This window comes from Harpia harpyja, chromosome 6 (assembly GCF_026419915.1).
Source record: "Harpia harpyja isolate bHarHar1 chromosome 6, bHarHar1 primary haplotype, whole genome shotgun sequence".
NCBI classification, from domain to species: domain Eukaryota; kingdom Metazoa; phylum Chordata; class Aves; order Accipitriformes; family Accipitridae; genus Harpia; species Harpia harpyja.
Window position 1 is genome coordinate 6,930,019 of NC_068945.1, and position 18,035 is coordinate 6,948,053.

General features: G+C 43.3%; 1 protein-coding gene across 3 annotated transcripts; it reads right to left on the bottom strand.

Moving 5' to 3' along the window:
* Positions 1 to 7,849: 7,849 nt before the first annotated feature.
* On the bottom strand, positions 7,850 to 17,835 carry KCNA1 (potassium voltage-gated channel subfamily A member 1). Of its 3 annotated transcripts, XM_052790498.1 has the most exons (3): positions 17,511 to 17,835; positions 17,210 to 17,394; positions 7,850 to 16,452 (listed from the first exon to the last, which is right to left on the bottom strand). In XM_052790498.1, the coding sequence occupies exon 3, from the start codon at positions 15,997 to 15,999 to the stop codon at positions 14,524 to 14,526; it is 1,476 nt and encodes a 491-aa protein (XP_052646458.1). In that variant the 5' UTR covers positions 16,000 to 16,452; positions 17,210 to 17,394; positions 17,511 to 17,835; the 3' UTR covers positions 7,850 to 14,523. The 3 variants fall into 3 exon arrangements, with proteins under 3 accessions (XP_052646458.1, XP_052646457.1, XP_052646459.1); XM_052790497.1 differs by having other exon boundaries at positions 17,210 to 17,835; XM_052790499.1 differs by having other exon boundaries at positions 7,850 to 16,455; positions 17,210 to 17,835.
* Positions 17,836 to 18,035: the final 200 nt, after the last annotated feature.

Genomic DNA, 18,035 nt, shown 5'->3' on the forward strand with positions numbered 1-18,035 from the left:
GAGGGCTTTATTTTAAACACTAATCACCAAGATTATGGAAAAAAAAAAAAAATCCTTGTTTTAACTCATTTTTAGTGTAGTCACACCCTGGGATCCAGAGCTCCATTTTACTTGGTGCTTCACACCAACAGTCCCTGTGTTGTGTGGGTAACAAGCATGCAAGTTTTATCCGAACTAACCGCAGAAGATCATTCAAACAACAGCATCTACTGCTTTTCCACATGTCATTGTTAATATAATTCCTGCTCAGTAACATATTAAGAGGTGCTGAACTCAACAGGAATTTAGGGCACTTGGAAAGATCAGCTCGGAAATGCACGGGTATTCGCAGAGAAATGCCCTCAATTGCTCTCTGCTGCCGTAAGCTGCTTTTGTACTACAATTTCATGGCTGATGCCTGCTCGTTTTCTTCATGCTGGTAATCTCATGGGGGCACTGGCTTCCCTGGAACTCAACCCATTTAAACCAGTTGAGCATCTAAGTGGTCCTTAGCCTGCCTCCCTGCTATGGAGACAGAGGCTTCATTCCCTCCCTTGGCACCATCCTGGAAAATGAGGAAACGCTGGCTCAGCCAATGCCTCATGCTGGGCTCAGTCGGTTTCTGACGTAACCTTCCCAGCTACGGAAGACTTACACCATGAGCCAAGTGGCCCAAACCACCCGCGCTATTCTGTGCAGCAAGGTTTCTGGTTGTTTAAAATGAATTAAGATTCCTCTGTGCCCATAAAAATTATCTGGTCAAGTTTTGTGTCTCAAGACAGCTGGCAAAAAGCTCAATCCTCTCCCACCCTGAAACCAACCAAAAAATCCCATGAGATGTATCTAATAACTTTCTGTGAGATGTAGAGTCACATCCTACCAGTCATGACACTCTGAAAAGATATAGCTGTTTTAATTGCTTTATCATCATTACTGCTCATCAGTGTTTCACCACAGAGTGTAAGAAGTCTTGAAGCTGGATGTAAGTTTTAGTACAGTTTAGACTGCATTAGAGAAGATTCACCTCCAAAGTGCCTGTAGGTTATGTTTGTAGAAAAAAATACTGGTATGGGTTTTTAACAATGTTCTGTGCAAAATAAGATATAAGAGCAGATTTAAAGTATCATAGCAGAGATTTACTGTAGAGAAATAGTTACTTTCTTCCACTACACTTCTAGATAATATTTATCTGCAGGAGGTTTTAGGCTTTCTTGTAAAAGCAAATAAAGCCTGGAGCATATTAACTTCCACTACAGTAAATCACATCTTTTGATACTGCTACCTAGCTTTATCAGAGGAGTGTTAAAAAAACTCTGGAGAAGAACAAGAATTCACAAGTTAACTTGCTCTGTAAATGTCTCCATGAAAGCTGACATTTCTCCTGTATCTTAGATAACATCAAGTTAATTCTCTAGCAATCATTTATGTTTTTCATAAACTGTTTCAAATTAAGTTCAAATCTATCCACAGTGAAAGAGAAGAATTTAAGTCTTCACTAAAACAGCATCATAGTTATGAGGCCTATGGGCAAAATAAAGGATGTTCATGTATATATTTAATTGCCTCCAACTTTTAATTTTATTAACTTAAAGCACACATTCTGTGTGATCACAGAATACTGTCTAGAGTCACAAAACACCAATAGATGAAAATGTACTTGCTGTCACTTTAACACATCTCTTCTTTAAAAGAAGGGGTTTTTTCCTATTTGTTGTACTACAGCGGAACCTGATGGGCAAGATTCTTCCCTGTTGGCCACACAAAAGCTTTTATTTATGTAAAAAATTATCAGATATGAATAGGAAAGAAAGACCCTCAGCTGGTCAGTTCAGAAGAAATAAGTTATGTTGATTTGCACCAGGGCATTTTTCACTATATATAGGAGTAAAGAGCAGCACAAGATGCAGGCAGTGAAGTCTCAGTTCCCACGTTCTTCACGTTCATTTGGGTACCCAAGTCACAGGAGTAAGAACTTAATAGGTATTACCAAAAAGAGTCACAGAAGACAAAAGACCAACACCCCTCCAATCTGCTGCCTGTCTCCGAATCACAGATATTCCAACCTGGGGTGTGGAGTGGTTGTGTGGACATATCGATCTGTTCTGAAGCTGGTCGGAGTTGCTCTTTATGTTGGTGGATTTCAGGAGCCTTTTAAAAGTGTCATAAATGGATGAGATCACAGACATTTGAAGACCAGGAAAAATACATCACAGCCCTGTCAGACAGAATGCATGCTTTGAATATGCATTAGCAATAGTGGCTGTATACTATGCAGAGATAGCCAGCTTCCATTTACTACCTTTAATTAATAATTGAAGATATCGACTACCATAGTTTCATATTGCTGTTTAGTATCCTCCGATATATAGATTGATACCCTATATTAACATAGCACGTGTCATCCTGAACAGCCCCCAAACCCTTTACCAATTTAATAAACCGACACACAAGCTCCCTTCCTATTTTTGAAACACAGCTAATTCTGGGACGAAACATGGCTGCTCATCAACGGCACACTGGAATGCTACCAAATGACGAGAACAGCACATGAAATATTTAGAGGGCAAACAGACACAAAGCCAAAGTAGATCAGAGCAGAACCCCGGTTCTGCCCAGGCACCAGGAAGCCATCACAGGCTTTAATGACACCAAGTTCTTATTGCATTTTTCATCCCAAGTGCCGACAGGATGCCCCTTACTGCCACGTTGGAGATCAATTCAACATCACCCCAGAAGGACTGAATCAGTGGCTTTGAAGTCTCCACACCAAACATATAGACTTGCTGGAGCATTCAGCAAAACAAATTTCACCTAAGTTAGGGCATTCAATGGTGTTTCTGACAGACTAGCCGCAGCACACAAAACATGGCAGTGTTCTGGTTCGTGCCAGTTTTATGTCTCAAACTCAGGAGGATAAACAAAAGCATAGAGGTATAAGGTGCAAAATGTTAGACCCAAAATGAGAGAAGCCGATGTGGCGTGAAGTCCATTGGAAGTGGTTAGCCCATCACAATTTATTGAACAAATTTGTTCAGGACAAGCAAGTTTATATCAGATCAGTGTTTTTCTCATAGGCAAAAAGATTTCTCATTGGGTATTTGGAGCCTTAAGGTTAATTCATTCTTTTGTTGAACCATTGCCTCACTGAAGCAATGACCCAGGGTGACTTTGGGGTCTTAACCAGGCTCTCAGCTCTGTGGCCAAGAGTTCCAGTTCCATTACTACACTCCAATGACCAGTTGTGGCTGTTACTCCAGAACCGCATAGCCACCACGCTGCAGATATTGCCCTCTAAACACCACACAGTTACTGTACATACCCAGCGGCTGTTCCTGCAATATTCATACCTTACCCTCTTCAGGATTTAAATATTAAGTATCACAAGAGTTTACATTAAAGCCCCATTAGCAGTAAATGCTGTTCTCTTGGAACGCCAGCCATTTTTATCATCTAAATAATCATAACAAAGGCATGTACCCCAAGTAACAGAGAGCCTTTTTTATTTTTTTATTCTTTCTTAAATAAGTAATGCCAAGATAACTCAATTCAAGCAAAAAGAAGACAGTTCCAAAAATTCCCCCTCTTTGGGACGAAGCCATTCACACACATTTTGGGAAACATTCATTTCCCCTTTTATCTTTTCAAATTCCTGAAAAAAACAGTTTGCGACTGAAATAAACAATCTTAATGACATTAACTAAAGCTTCAGATATCAGGGTAGTGGGAAGTAAACATACCTCTGAGTATTTCAGGAACATTTGCAAGTGATTTATTTGCATCAAAAGCCATGGCAACAGTCAAAGTTCAGCAGGCTCAGCTCCCACCATCAATCCAGAACGTATAAGAAATCAAATGCTGTAAGAGTCTAGATCCTTCATTCAGAATTTAGTGCAGAATTTTACGTACTTGTGTTCGGAATGGTCAAGCAACAATGAGCTAAATATTTAATAAATTAAAAACTTATTTTTTTCCAACCTGAAAAAATAGTTCAAGTCTATATTGCGTTCTCAGTATTCATGGAAAAATAGCTGGAGAATCCTTCCATGGCTTGTCTGGAGACCTAGGGTTTTGGATGGCTGTTTTTTCTGTCTTGCTCACCACTGAATTATTCTTAATAAAGTTTAGCCTTATACTGAGCTATGGGCATAATTCAGGCCCTAGGTATCCCTTGTCAAACAGAAACAACTGTACCAAAAGTAATTGGGCAACTGTAAAAGTAGAATGTGACTCCGTGAATGTGGGTGTGTGCACCACCAGAGAGTGTAACTGTGGGCTTAGCCACTTCTTTCCCCAGTGAACCTGTCTGTACATATCAAGGTGAAAAATATGAGGTATTTCTTATGGGGACTGAAATGACAAAGGAACTCCCCCACATATGCCCGGTATAGCAGGTACATTTGGATTGTCAAGCCCTCAGGCATTTACTCTCTTATTATTTGTGCAAATCAAAGATGTTTAACTAAATCTTTTGAAATGACTGTAGTCTGTATCAATGGTATCAGCCTAGGTAACTGTGGGACACTAAACTCCACTTCACATTGCATCTGGGTGTCACATAGCAGGCTTCTTATGTGAACTGAATACAGCTGAATCTCCTACTTCTCCCACTCTGGTGTTAACCAAGTAGGATGGAAATGGTGACCCATGAAACATGTTTGTCCTTGACCTGTCCTCCTTTTAAGGATCATCCAGCCTTTTTTATGCAGCTTTCTCTATCACACTCAGTGATAACTGCAGGCTCCCCTTGCTCAAAAGCCAAATGTGTTAGTGTTCCTACCTAGTGAGAGGAGGTCACCAAATATATCACCTACAATTACATTTTCATCTTCTAGCTGTAAAAGCTTTCTATTCAAGAGTCATAATTGTCTTCTCATTGGAATAAAATGTGAGGTATTTTAGGAAGCTGTTAGAGAAGCTGAGTGGATTGAAGTATTGTTGTGCTAATTAAAGCTTCTTTGATTTTCAAACGCTTCATCTCAACACTTTATAAAGTGAGCATTTTTATAGAAAGACCAGCCATGGGATACAATGCAACTCTAAAAGTACCTGTTAGAAGCCTTGAGTACAGAACATTTCTCATCTTCTTGTCTTAGCATACTGAAAAGGAGCACAAAATCATGGTCTTTCTACAGTCCTCTGAAGTGAAAAGATACAATCCGATTTACTTCTGTGGGCTCTGGTTAACTTCAAGAGCACAACAGTTCCCTGTACATATTTGCAGAGCTTGGCTATGGCAGTACATAGCAGCTGTTCTCAGGGATAGCACTGAATCAGACGGTCTGATTTTCTTTGGCAGTCAGGCCATCTGACTTAGACTGCTAGCCCTGAAGGCAGCTGCTCCAGATGCTTTAGAGGAAGGATAAAACTTTAACAGTGGGTAATAGCACGCCTGTGAGAAAAGTTTCTTTTGGCTTTCAGAGGTAAGAGTCATTTTATGTTTTGGAGTATTAGGATTCTTATTCATTGAAGTATAAATATCTAGTTTCTGCATGGCAAGGGAGTACATATTCACACCTGAGATTCATATGTTTCCATAACGCAATTTTTTTGTAACCATTAATCAAACAGTACACGTAAGCTGAGTAACTTCCAAGACTAGCTGTTAGGTAAATCAAATTCATGTTGAAATCATCAATATTATATAAAGAAGGTAACATATAAAAAGAGCACCTTGTTACTGAATGGACTCTCCCTCTCTGTGTTGAAGTCTGCTGAATTAGTCTTTGCTCCCCTTATAACCTGAGTGCCAGTGCAGCTGAAGAAGAAAGAGGAGCCTATTCCATGGATCATCAACATGTCTGTTATCTAAGTTACATCTGCAGAGCCACAATTTTTTCCTCAGTGTAGGTTGCCTCAGAGAAAACCTACAAGATAAGGAGGCGGCTTGGTGTAACCAAAGGAAGGACTCAATACACAAAATTTTTGTAATTGATGAAGCATAAAAGACAAGATAGGAGGATTTGCATTCGGGGGGATAAAAACCCACACATCTGTTTTCTTTTGAGATTAAGAAATTAACAACTCGGACACTCAACTAAACCCATACAAAATGTTGATTTTTTTTTTTTTTTAATGGAGTCATTTTAGAGGAAAAAAACCTGTCCTAGGACCTGGTCCTGAATGCGCATAGTTTTGCTTGAAAACTTCCACTTAGCAAAACTGACCACATCACAGTAAGTATCTCAGTACAAGATGTACCAAGGGGTACAGAGACTGCACAGACTGTGGGAAAGATGAGGAATCATAAAGTATGAGATGTTATCTTGTTAGCAGCATGGCCAAAGGAAACTAGCAGAAGTATTTTCCACACAGAGGAGGCAGCACAGATGGAAACAGGCAGGTCTTTCTTCAAAAAAATGTATGATTGTGATACAAGAATTGGCATTCCCTGTCCTAAGAGAAAGGAGCTTTTTGAGCCAGATCCATGACAGGTGTGATGAGACAGACCATGAAGGACCTCAGCAGTGAAGGCTCTGGGGGTAGTATTTCACAAGATAAAGTGTGGCCAAGAAGGGAGGAAACTAGCAGAGGGATACAAAAATGGGTTATACGGCAAGTGAATTGTAGATTCAGGAAAACAGGTTATGCAGCAATATTACAATTTGATCCAAACAATCCAACGGGAGCTTTGCTAAGGACAAAAGGGAGAAGACTGATACTGTAGAAGTGATAAACAAGCACTTCATTTTTTTTTACACAGAAAAGAAAAAAGGAGGCAGCAATGTGACTTTAGACACACCTAGAGCCAACAAAACTCAATGACAGTGATCACACTCTTGAAATGAGGCATGGACATGAGTACCTCGTTGAATTAAGACCACCACCACAGAGCAGCTAACAGACAAATGGCTTGGACTAGACTCATTTAAGACTGATAACGGCAAATCCTTACTGACAGCTCAACAAAATAATTTTTGTCAATTTATAAGTGAGATTCAATAAGACTGACTAAATATACTTGAAGCTATCGATGAATGAGGATTTCATTGATGAAAGCTTTTCTTGACCAAGAAATGAAAACAAATAAGTAAATAAAACTACATGACAGACCACACAAAATATTCTGCCTCATATAAGGTTAGGGTATTTTCACTTCATTTCACCATATGTAATCAGCACTCTACCATGTATGCATCCCACTGTTACAAACAGCACCTATCTACAGAAAGACCTGGCAGTCTTTATAGCTGGACTTCTAATACCTAATACCTTTGGCAGAAAATAATTAGCATTTATGTCATTGCCTTCTTTATATATAATACAATATTGACACATGGCAGGCATGACTGTAATAGACCAGTTTGCATGAAACGCACCTTGAAAAAACAAACTATTTTCCAAAGAAAACAAGACCGAGTCAGTTTGACTTGCTTACATTCAACACAAACCAAAAACTGTGATCAGTCATACAGTTGCTTGAAACCTGATTTCAAGTAAGCACTTGTATGATAATGCTACAGGCAGTGGTTCAGATTCAGGAAGGTAGCCGTAACATGCTAATTGATACCCACAAGCCTTTGGAGAACACAATCAGTAGGCTTAACCTTATTTCCACTGTTTTTGGTGGAACTGCGTGCTGTCTCAGCAGTTAAGGCAGCAGAGTTTGGCCCCAGAACATTACTCACACGAGGCTAGATCCAAAGCCTATGGAAGCCAAACCCTTGGATTAATTGTACTGTAAAGCTTGAGTTGACATTTACAAGCCTCTCAAAGCCCACGGCCACATTTCCCACTCACTACATCATTGCCATTTCTTATACCATTCAATAAGAAAACTATCAATGAACCAATCATTCACTTCAGATAGAACTGGCCAGTAGTGGCAGCAGAGAAACCAGACTAGAAAATAACCAGACAGAATAATCCTGGGTAAGATCCTTAAAAATTATCTTTAATTGATGCCAAGTATGAACAGATGAACAAGTACAGAAGCAGGTAAAATTGCATAGATGAAAACTATGCATTTCAAATAGTTCAAGAACTCATAACATTAGATGTTCTTAAAATGGTAAGTCAAACGATTTCACTACTGGAAGTAAAATGAACTGTAATGTGACAATGAAGTACATACTTGACCCAAAGTGTAAGTGATTGGTAAATGGTGGAAATAAGTACAGCTGTGTCAGCTTAAATGGTTTGTTGCCCTGATGGTGCACTTTCATATGGAGACTATTCAGTTTATATATTTCACATCGGTCATATTTGATCCTTAAAATCAGAGGTATGTCTGAGAGGCCATATACAGTTCTATTGACAGCTGTTATTTATTCATTTCAAACCGACATACTGCAAAAACAATGGTTTACATGTAAAGGAAAGGAAAAAAAGATTTCATCTTAGCAGGTTATAGGTAAGGGTTTGCTGAATTTAGTCATAAAAATATCATTTTTACTTTTGTACAAAAGTAAAATATACATTTGATCCCAATTACATTATAGAAATGTCACTGAAACAATAACATGGATCAAAGACTGATGCACCTAAAGGAACTGAATGCAACGTCTTCATTTTATTATAGAAACTAGAAATGGAAAATGATTTCTTTTTGTAACTTGTAGTGACATTTGCTAGAGCCTGTGAACAGGTGAAATATACAGAATTACATAGATATTAACAGATATTTTGAGACAAATTTCAGTTAAGACCTCAGTTTCATTTTATTTCCTTTGAAAATATCAAAGCATGCTATGCCTTGACAGCATAAATTGTTGACCTCACCGGTGGCAAGTTCACCTGTACTGAGTGAAACAGTAGAACACGGAAGTTTCATTTTTGCAGATACGAATACTGACACCTTTAAGAATACTTGATAAGCATTTCAGGAAAAATAAATTCTCTACACCTGATTAAGTAAAGCCAGAACAACATAAAACAGAAAAAGAAACTCAGCCCGAAATAAGTCCAACCAAAACTGAAATGTAGGTCCCTGGTTAAAGCATCTCCAAAAAGGAGCCTGTTTCAGACTTGTGATAGGCAGGTCTGGAACAAACTTGCCATGTTGTGCAACTGCAAGGACAGCTTTCCAATTCCGTCCAGCTCTGTGGCTATGGAGGGTAAATCACACTTTGGAGCTGGTTCTGCATTCCTGTGAGTCTGAAATTACTGTGACGATCAGTGGCATCAGGCTGCTGGAAGCCTACAGGATCAGCCCATTCCTGGAAAAGCTGCAGTACTTCCCTCTTCTTCGTGTTAGGGGAAATTAATTAATCCAGAATGGCACCCCTCTAAAAACAGTTATGAAGCTAGTATTTGGAAAGGAATGTATTCTCTCCACGTATTCCATATGTATGCAGAAGATCTTACTCTAAAATACAACTTTCCATCTTTTTCTAATAAGTTTCAGGTGTTCCTGTCCTGGTATTTATTTTATTTCGGCTAATATACGTGCATATAAGAAACTGCACTGTCCAAGTGTGAACTATGGAAAAGTGAAACTTGCCCTCAGTTCCTTATACATAAAAATAAGCAGGTTTTTATGTTACACTTGGGCTTCAGCTCCCTCCTAACAGAAACAAACCTTCTGTACTTCTGTCTAATGAAAACAATTGTCCCTTAGTAAAAAATTTGTCAATAAAAGTTGCCACTGCTCCAATTGTCGATTTGGGCCAATGCAGCCTCTAATGAGTGATACACAGCTGATATGCTAAGGGTCTGATCCCTGAAATTCCTACTTGGGCAAAATGACTGCTGAAAACAAGAGGACTTTTGCTGAATTTTGCCCTGTCTCTAGTGCTTTGTACTGTCTTTCAAGTGCTTTCTACGTGATGAACAGTACATCAGGTTAAGCACGTGCACAGTTAGAGACTTTGTAAGTGGAAATTAATTTCCTTGGGCCATCATCATTGTCAACTTCCCAGAAGGCAGCAAGATTGATTCTCCTCACACCTACAGATGTGTAAACCAGGAACAAAGGAAGGAAATCACTAGAATTGTTACCAGGAACAACATGTTACCCCTCAGTAAGCCAGGCTGCGAATTTCCAGCACTCACTTACCGAGAGTTTTGTAGCACGTGGCCACGCTCTGCCCAGCCACCCCCTGCAAAGTAGGGTCAGTTCCATTACATTTAACGATTACTAAAGGCTTATCTATCTGAATGAACTTGTGAGGCAGATGAGGTAAACTGCATTAAGCCCCATTGTGTTCAGTATTAAAGCAGCCTTAATTCAATTCAGCTTACTTTCCTTCCAAAAAGAATGACTCCAAATCAGATTAAGGTTGCTTTTATACTGCAACAGAATGTCCATGCTGGACTTTAAAGCAGTTTAACAAATCTACTTTAAATGCACACCTTTCATTAATTCAGATTAGCTTTCCTGAAGTCCCCAGTGGAGATAAGGCTTAAGAGACTCCATGCAGGGAATCTGCATGGGTTTGCTAGGATGCTGTGAACTCACACCCTGGCTTACTGCACCCTAACTTCCTCGTGAAGACAAGTAAATCCAGTTCATTGTCTCTGCTGGAGCTGCCACGCAGAGCATTTGAGCTCTTGGCACTCTGGCAGCAACCTCGCAGTTCTGTGAAGGAAGGGGGTACAGGGCCTTTCATTTTCACTCTCCTCCTTGCTCCTCTGCCTGTTCCCTAGTGCTCTATAGCTAAGGACGGTAGGACCAGATGGGGAATTTTGGCAGTGATACCAGCCTATGGGATTCCTGCCCACTGCTTCTCCACTTCGTTCCTGCCTCTGCACTGCAGTGCACTGCTGCTTTGCTCATGCCAGCTAAGTTCCCTCATCCCCTTCACCGAGTGGATGAAGAAAAAAAGCTGTATGGGGGCAACTAAGAAGCACAGAGAGGCACAGAGCAGTGGCTGGTAAAGGAGGCTTGGGTAGTGACTCCTTATGCTGGGATAACTGCCTTGCCTCATCAAAGTACAGCCCAGCTAGGACTGCCATATCTACTGGTTTCTCCGTCCAGCGTAATGTGGGCATCGCTTCTGGGATGTCCCTACCAAATGAACGAAGGTCTCTTGACTCTTTCAGAGTTGCACTAAACTGGCCATCAGCTCATTTCCAGTCCTCATCCACTGACATAAACAACGCCATAGAGGTCACGTGTGGCAAAAAGAAACACACCAAAAGGGGGAGAAAAAAGAAAAAGAAAGAAAAAAGAAAAAGCAAAGAAAGAAAGAAAGAAGGAAAGAAGGAAAGAAGGAAGGAAGGAAAGAAAGAAAGAAAGAAAGAAAGAAGGAAAGAAAAGGATGCTTACTGGTAAGAACAGGCAGTTTGTTAAGTGCACCTTCAGGCCCACAAAGACATTTCAGCACTCCTGAGTAAAGGGAGTAAGAGCCTTTTTTGTTCTTGTTATTTTTTTGTGTCAAACTTGTCGAAAACGCATGCCTATGCTACACGAGGTTAATTCCTGTGCTCCATATGTATTGAGATCCTTTGCAGTGAGCTATAAATGGACAAAGCAACATTCAGGCTCCCCAAAACACCCTGAGTCCTAATGATCCATCCCGGTCTCCTGACAAAGAAGAATCGCTGCATGCAGCACTTTTCTCTTTACCTATGCGGAATGATTATCGTTCTGCTCATTAAACTAAGGTGTGCATACCCAGCTGTGGCAGAAGTTAAGTTACCAAAGTGAGGCCTCATCTCCCAGACGCTACTTTCTGATCATCAGTCCCACAGCACTGAATTGATTATTGCTGTTTAGTTTAGTCAGTTGGTTGTTTTATAAGCTGAGTGCAGCATTCAAGTCCATTTTGACATGAGAAGTCGTATCCTAGAATTCAAGAGTTTGGGAAGATCAGGACTACCAGAATTTAATTGGGGGAGAGGTGTACGATGGGCAGGGGCATGAGTGGGGGACAGGAAGGAAGCTTTACAACGTCTACCTAGAGGATGTAATGCCCTGTTTTATGTGATGCTTTGCATTTCTTGCAGGAGTTAGAGCTCCCTCAGCTCTTGATCGCCTTCTCATCGTTAAGATTCACAGAAGCCACACAGTGAGAAATAAAGTCAAGTCTTTCTGGAAACCTGGCAGGTCAGGCTTGTGCGTAACGGCAGAGTTAGGGTTGTTTTTTAACTCTAAGTGCCTTGATTTTATATATATATGTGTCTGTGTATGTGTGTGACACGCACATGCGCAGACACACACATACATATTTATACACATATATACATATATCAGAAAGATAGGGGAAGAAAGGATCTGTACAATGTGGAAGGAGAGGTGTTCAACAGCAGTTGGCCACATGCTAAGTGCAGAATGAAGATCCTCAACTTTGTCCATTTAAAAAATAAAGTTTAGTGCCTACATTAGATCAGATCAAAGAGTATTATCTTCCAGGGCCCAGCAGTCAAGGCTGGCATACTGCACAAGATAGCTTCTCCTAATTTTGCTTCCTTCAGCAGATGATGATGGGAGTAGAGTAAGGTTAGGGACCAGAAAGTAGAATATGGCTCAAAGGATCTGTGAGGGGACTTAAGATCTGACAGCCTGCCGAAAAGGGGATGGAGGAGGCAGGGATGGGAGGGCACTGGAAAGCCTCTCCCACCTACCTGCTGGGGAATCCAAGGGAAAGGAAAGCACAGCCCTGCGGTCTGGTTGCCCGACCAGGCGATGCCGCAGTTCATGTTGGTCCCTAGTTCCTCCTGCATCCTGCCATGCTGGGAAAGGCTGCCAAAAAGCCATCTCAGGGAAAGGAAGGGCAGATACAACGATGGCAGCGATGTCTCTATAAACAACCTAGGGAAACTTGAAGTCTTGCATAAACACAACTACGAGCTACTTGGCAGAAGCAAATGCTGAGCCCTGCAGCATCAGACTGGCTGGGGAAGGAAGGTATCCCATGGGTGCTGGTGGTCTCAGCCTGCCTCTTCTGCGTCCCTCTCACTCATACTTGCTCTTTCTTTCTTTCTCTACCACCTTCTGTGCTGTGCCAGGAGGCAGCACAGACTGTCCTGACCGGGGGTTGGTGCCTTGCCCTTTCCTTCACTATCTCTGATCAGCTCAGTTCCTGGAGGCACTTTCAGCAATTTAGGGGATGTAAGATAAAGGCACTGCGCAACTATCTAAATCAATCTGTTGAGTCTCTTCAGTGAGTTTTAGGGGAATACAAAAAAGTCTCAACTAATGACTGCAAAAGAAACCAGCTGCTGCAATTTGGATGCATATAATAGATAAGTTTCATTTACATTCTGAGAATGCACCAAAAAGCATGCATCTGCACCTTTCAGCTATAAAGGATACTAGGTTTTAGGTGTTGCTATGTATAACTTGACTTCTTAATTTTCCATATAGCTTTCCCTTTAAGGGATGGGATATGTGTCTTTCCGACAACGCCTGGACAAAAGCCAACACATTTCCCTGAGCAATGCAGGAAAACAATCAGGTTTCTCTAATCAGTTCATTCAGGCCCTCAGTCTATCAAGCACTTTTTTTTATTTTGTTTTTATTGTTATTATTATTATTATTGTTATCATTATTATTATTATTACTGAATTCATGCATTAATTCAAGTTACACCTTAATCAAATAGGCCATAATGCTGAATATTTGAACATGCTTTGATCTCCAAAAGTTATTGTTCCCATTTGACTAACATACGCACTTAAATACAGTACTTTAAATTACTAGTCAACGATTTAATAAATTAAGGAGTGCACTTCTGGTGAATGCAAATCAAAAAGAAAAAGAAAAGAAAAGAAAAAAGAGAGATAAAGGACCTATTTTTAGAAGATTCAGTTCAAACGAAAGCTTATCCGCTATTGTCTGAGGTAACGTTTCAGGCATGCGATTATAAAATAAATAGTATCAAATTCAAACATGCTTATATTAAACTCTATTGTGCTATCTTGCAACAGAGGGGCTTAAAGTTTTGTATCCAGTTCTGGACAGGGAAAAGAAAAAGTGTGTTTAAATCATCTGCACGTAAGAGAACTTAGCAGCATTGCAGATGTTTTGTCTTCAGTTTTGTTTCTTATATTCCTTTTAGAACAGTTCTTCTATGGACAGCAAAAGAGACCAGGCTTAAGTATGTTTTTAATAAGGTGCTGTGTGGATCTGTAGATTGGAAGAATGGAATCTTTCACATAGGGGGTGGAAGGAAAGTTTGCGCTCCTTCATAAAAACCATGGCAAATGCTTGCTGCAGGTTTTTGCTAATCTTTTTTTTTGAATTATTATTATTATCTGATGCACTTTCTTGCAACTGTGCAGTTTTGCAGAATATTTTTACTGGAATCCATGCATATGCTTTATAGCTCTAAAAACTGTCTTGCTTAGTTTAAGTTAACTTCATCAACCAAGAAAAAAAAAGGGAGATGGGAGAGGAAAAGTTTAGGTCTAGCATCATACAGCTTAAAACTAAACTAGTTCAAACGGTTATCATTTACCAGGTGGAAAATGCTTTTTAAAAATAAACAAAACCTTATCTTTCATGGATCCTGGAAGCTTCTTTATCGCTGAGCAAAAATTCGCAATGCAACAATGCATTTACGAGGTAAATAAAGCATTCAAAGACTATCAGTAAAGCATCTACAAAGTGTGACTGTGTCACTAAAGTCTTCAAGCTGTGAGTGGGGATTTTGGTTTTTTTGTTTACACATCAGTCAGCAGCTTGCTTTTGTTAACGCAGTTTTGGTTGGCTACAGTGCAGTTGCCAGTTCTGAGATTAGCCTCTCTAAAATTGTCTATGCTATTATTCATATCCTCTTCGATTTCCATGTACTCAGATTTGCTGATTGTGGAGGAGCTGCGGCGACTGAGATCACTGTCAGATGCTAAATTAGGGGAGCTAACGTGAAGTAACTGAGCCTGTTCTTCCCCTTCTGTTTCTCGGTGGTAGAAGTAGTTGAAGTTGGACACGATGACAGGTACAGGCAGGGCAATTGTCAGCACACCAGCGATGGCACACAAGGAGCCTACGATTTTGCCTCCAATTGTCACAGGGTACATGTCACCATAGCCCACAGTGGTCATGGATACCACCGCCCACCAGAAAGCATCAGGGATACTTGTGAAATGAGACTCAGGTTCTTCAGCCTCAGCAAAATACACCGCACTAGAGAACAAGATCACCCCAATGAAGAGGAAGAAGATTAGTAAACCTAGCTCTCTCATACTCGCTTTGAGGGTCTGTCCCAAAATCTGGAGGCCCTTAGAGTGCCGGGAGAGTTTGAAGATTCGAAAGACTCTTACCAGTCTGATGACTCTCAGGATGGCCAAGGAGGTGGCCTGCTCTCCTTTCTGAGTCCCCTCCCGCTCGGCCATCTCGGTGCCCAGGGTGATGAAGTAAGGGATGATGGCCACAATGTCAATGAAGTTCATGATATTCTTGAAGAATTCAGTCTTGCTGGGGCAAGCGAAGAAGCGTACCACCAGCTCAAAGGAGAACCAGATGATGCACAGGGTCTCCACAACAAAGAAGGGATCTGTGAAGATGTTGGATTTGTAGACCTGGGTGGTGTTGTCAGTGCGATGCACTGTATACTCCTTGTCCTCCTTCAGCTCAGGTAACGTCTCTAGGCAGAAGATCACGATGGAGATGAGGATCACCATGACAGAGACTATTGCAATGACCCTTGCAGGCCCAGAGCTCTCTGGGTACTCAAAGAGGAGCCATACTTGGCGCTGGTACTCCCCCTCCGGCAAGGGTCTCTCCTCATCTTTGATGAATCCTTCATCTTCCCGGAACTTCTCCATGGCCTCCTCACCCAGCTCATAAAATTTGATCTCCTCGGAGAACATGTCCAAGGGCACATTGACCGGCCGGCGAAGCCGCCCCCCAGACTGATAGTAGTAGAGGATGGCATCAAAGCTGGGCCGATTCCGGTCAAAGAAGTACTCATTGCGCAAGGGGTCAAAGTACCGCATGCGCTTCTTGGGGTTGCCCAGCAGAGTGTTGGGGAACTGGGCTAAGGTCTTCAGCTGCGTCTCAAAGCGTAGTCCAGCAATGTTTATAACTACACGCTCACAGCACTCATGGTCATCGTGGGCAGCGGGCTGGTAGCTATCCTGGGGGTGGCCAGGTAGCGCAGAAGTCTCATCCATGTTCTCTCCAGCCATCACGGTCATGGTGGCACACGGGAAGGGGGACCCAGGGGCAGGGGAGGAGAAGTGAGGGAGAGGGACTTGAGAGGGGGGAGGAGGATGGAGGAGAGCAGAGAGCCCCAGGGCAGTTCGGGGGGGGGGGGGGGAGCCTCAGAGTCCGCAGGGAGGGATGATGAGTCGGGATGGAGAGCTGGAGGAAGGGATGGACAAGGAGCCTAAAGGATGGAAATATCCAAAAGGGGAAAGGAGAGGTGGGATGAAGGGAGAGGAATCAGGGATGATGGGAGGGTGAAGAAAGAGGGAAGAAGTACCTTTAGGGGGGGAAGAGGGCAGGTAAGGTGAGGGGTCCTGTCCCCCAAGCCGGGAGGCTGAAGGTCTATGGAGTGTACCCCCAGGCTGGGGTCCCCTCCCCAGCCGTCTCCTTTTGCCTTTAACTCGATCCGTCCACTTTTCTCGCCGACTCGACCATCGCCGCGGCTGCTGTCACGAAGTTACCCACGCACGCACACACACACACACATACACACAAATAAATAAATAAATAAATAAATGAATCACGGGGCGGCTGGGAGGCGAGTCCTTGCAATGCCAACTCAGCAAATTTCCATCGCCTGCCCCCCCCCCTTCCCACTGCCCCGGTCCTCTCCTCTTGTGCGCTGGGGAGGGAGGGATGGAGATACTCTGCTTTTGAAGGCATAAAGCTCACTTGCAGGACGGAGGCTGCCAGGCAGGAGAGAAACATAATAAACCAGCCCCCAAGCCCCACCACACACACACGCTCAGGCGCAATGGATTGGCTTTCACACCAGCGAGAATATCCCGCTCTGCCCACTACGGCAGCACATGCGGAACCCTACGCCTTGTTCCCACGCATCCCCGGACACGCACCGGGGCCTCCGAGGCAGGAAAGGGCCGATGTGGACCCTGCGGTGCCCTGAGCGCATCGGGAGGGCTTCCCAGGCAACTTCAGCGGGGTCAGCTCCTGCGATAAATCTCCCGACCACCACGCTCCCCACTTCACAAGGCGGTGGAGACTTAGCTGAGCACTGACAACTTCATCACACCAACTGGGGGGATTAGGGGAGGGGGAGCAAAGCATCTCCTCTCTTGCTTTGCAGCAGCTAAAAACAACTGAGAGAGAGACAGACGAGGGGAGGGAGCTCGTCATCCCAGACCCAAACTGTCCAAAATAGAGTCCAAGAGCGCGGGGGGGGGAGAAGGGGTTTTTCCTTACCTGCTCCGAGTGAGACGCGCTGGTTAGGAGTAGGAGCCAGTGCCGGAATGCGTCAAGTCGCCTTGCAGCAGCATCCAAAAAAACCAAACCAAAACAAAAACCGCAGCGGCCAACTCAACCCTCCTCCTCCTCTTGCGCCCCTCTTAATAATACAGCGATCGCTTTACAGGGCTGCCTGCGAGACACTGAAATATTCATACACTGCCTTAGGCTGCACCAAGGGCGAGTGGGTTTAATTAGTTTCTGCCGAGAACCGCAGTGGGGGGGGGCGGGGGGGTGGGTGGAAAAGAGTGCAAAGTACCTTTTTCAAAAGGCTGGAGTTAGTAAATAAAATCAAGGAGTCCTAGAGAGCTGCTGGCTCTCCTGCTCTCTTCCCTTAAGCCAGCTGGAAAAGGAGCAGGGGCTGGAGAGATGTAAGTGAGCCGCAGTCCTGCAGCCGCATCCCCGGAGTCGGTCTTGGCTCGTCCCGGCAGCAGCAGCAGCAGGAGGAGGAGGAGGAGGAGGAAGAGGAGGAGGAGGCAGGAGCTGGACGCGTGTGGCAGGAGCGAGAGGGCTGCTGAATGCAGAAGAGCAAGGAGCAAACTCGAGCCATTTCTTGACGCTGCAGTATCAGCAGAAACCTGAGAGCTCTTTGGTGCAGCTCGGGGAGCGGGGCGGGGGGGGGACGGGACCCGGGACCGGAGGGAGGAGGGGAGGCACCTTGCCGGCCCACCCCCCCCCCCCTCCCGCCCCCCAATCCCCTCCCCGGGCCCGGCCGCCCCCGCCGCCGCCAGCGCGGCCCCCGCCGCCGCGGTACGCTCCGCGCCGCCCCCCCCCCCTCCGTCCC

What these genes read in the sequence shown, in the direction of transcription:
- KCNA1 (XM_052790498.1), bottom strand. Translation starts at nt 15,999, where the DNA reads ATGACCGTGATGGCTGGAGAGAACATGGATGAGACTTCTGCGCTACCT.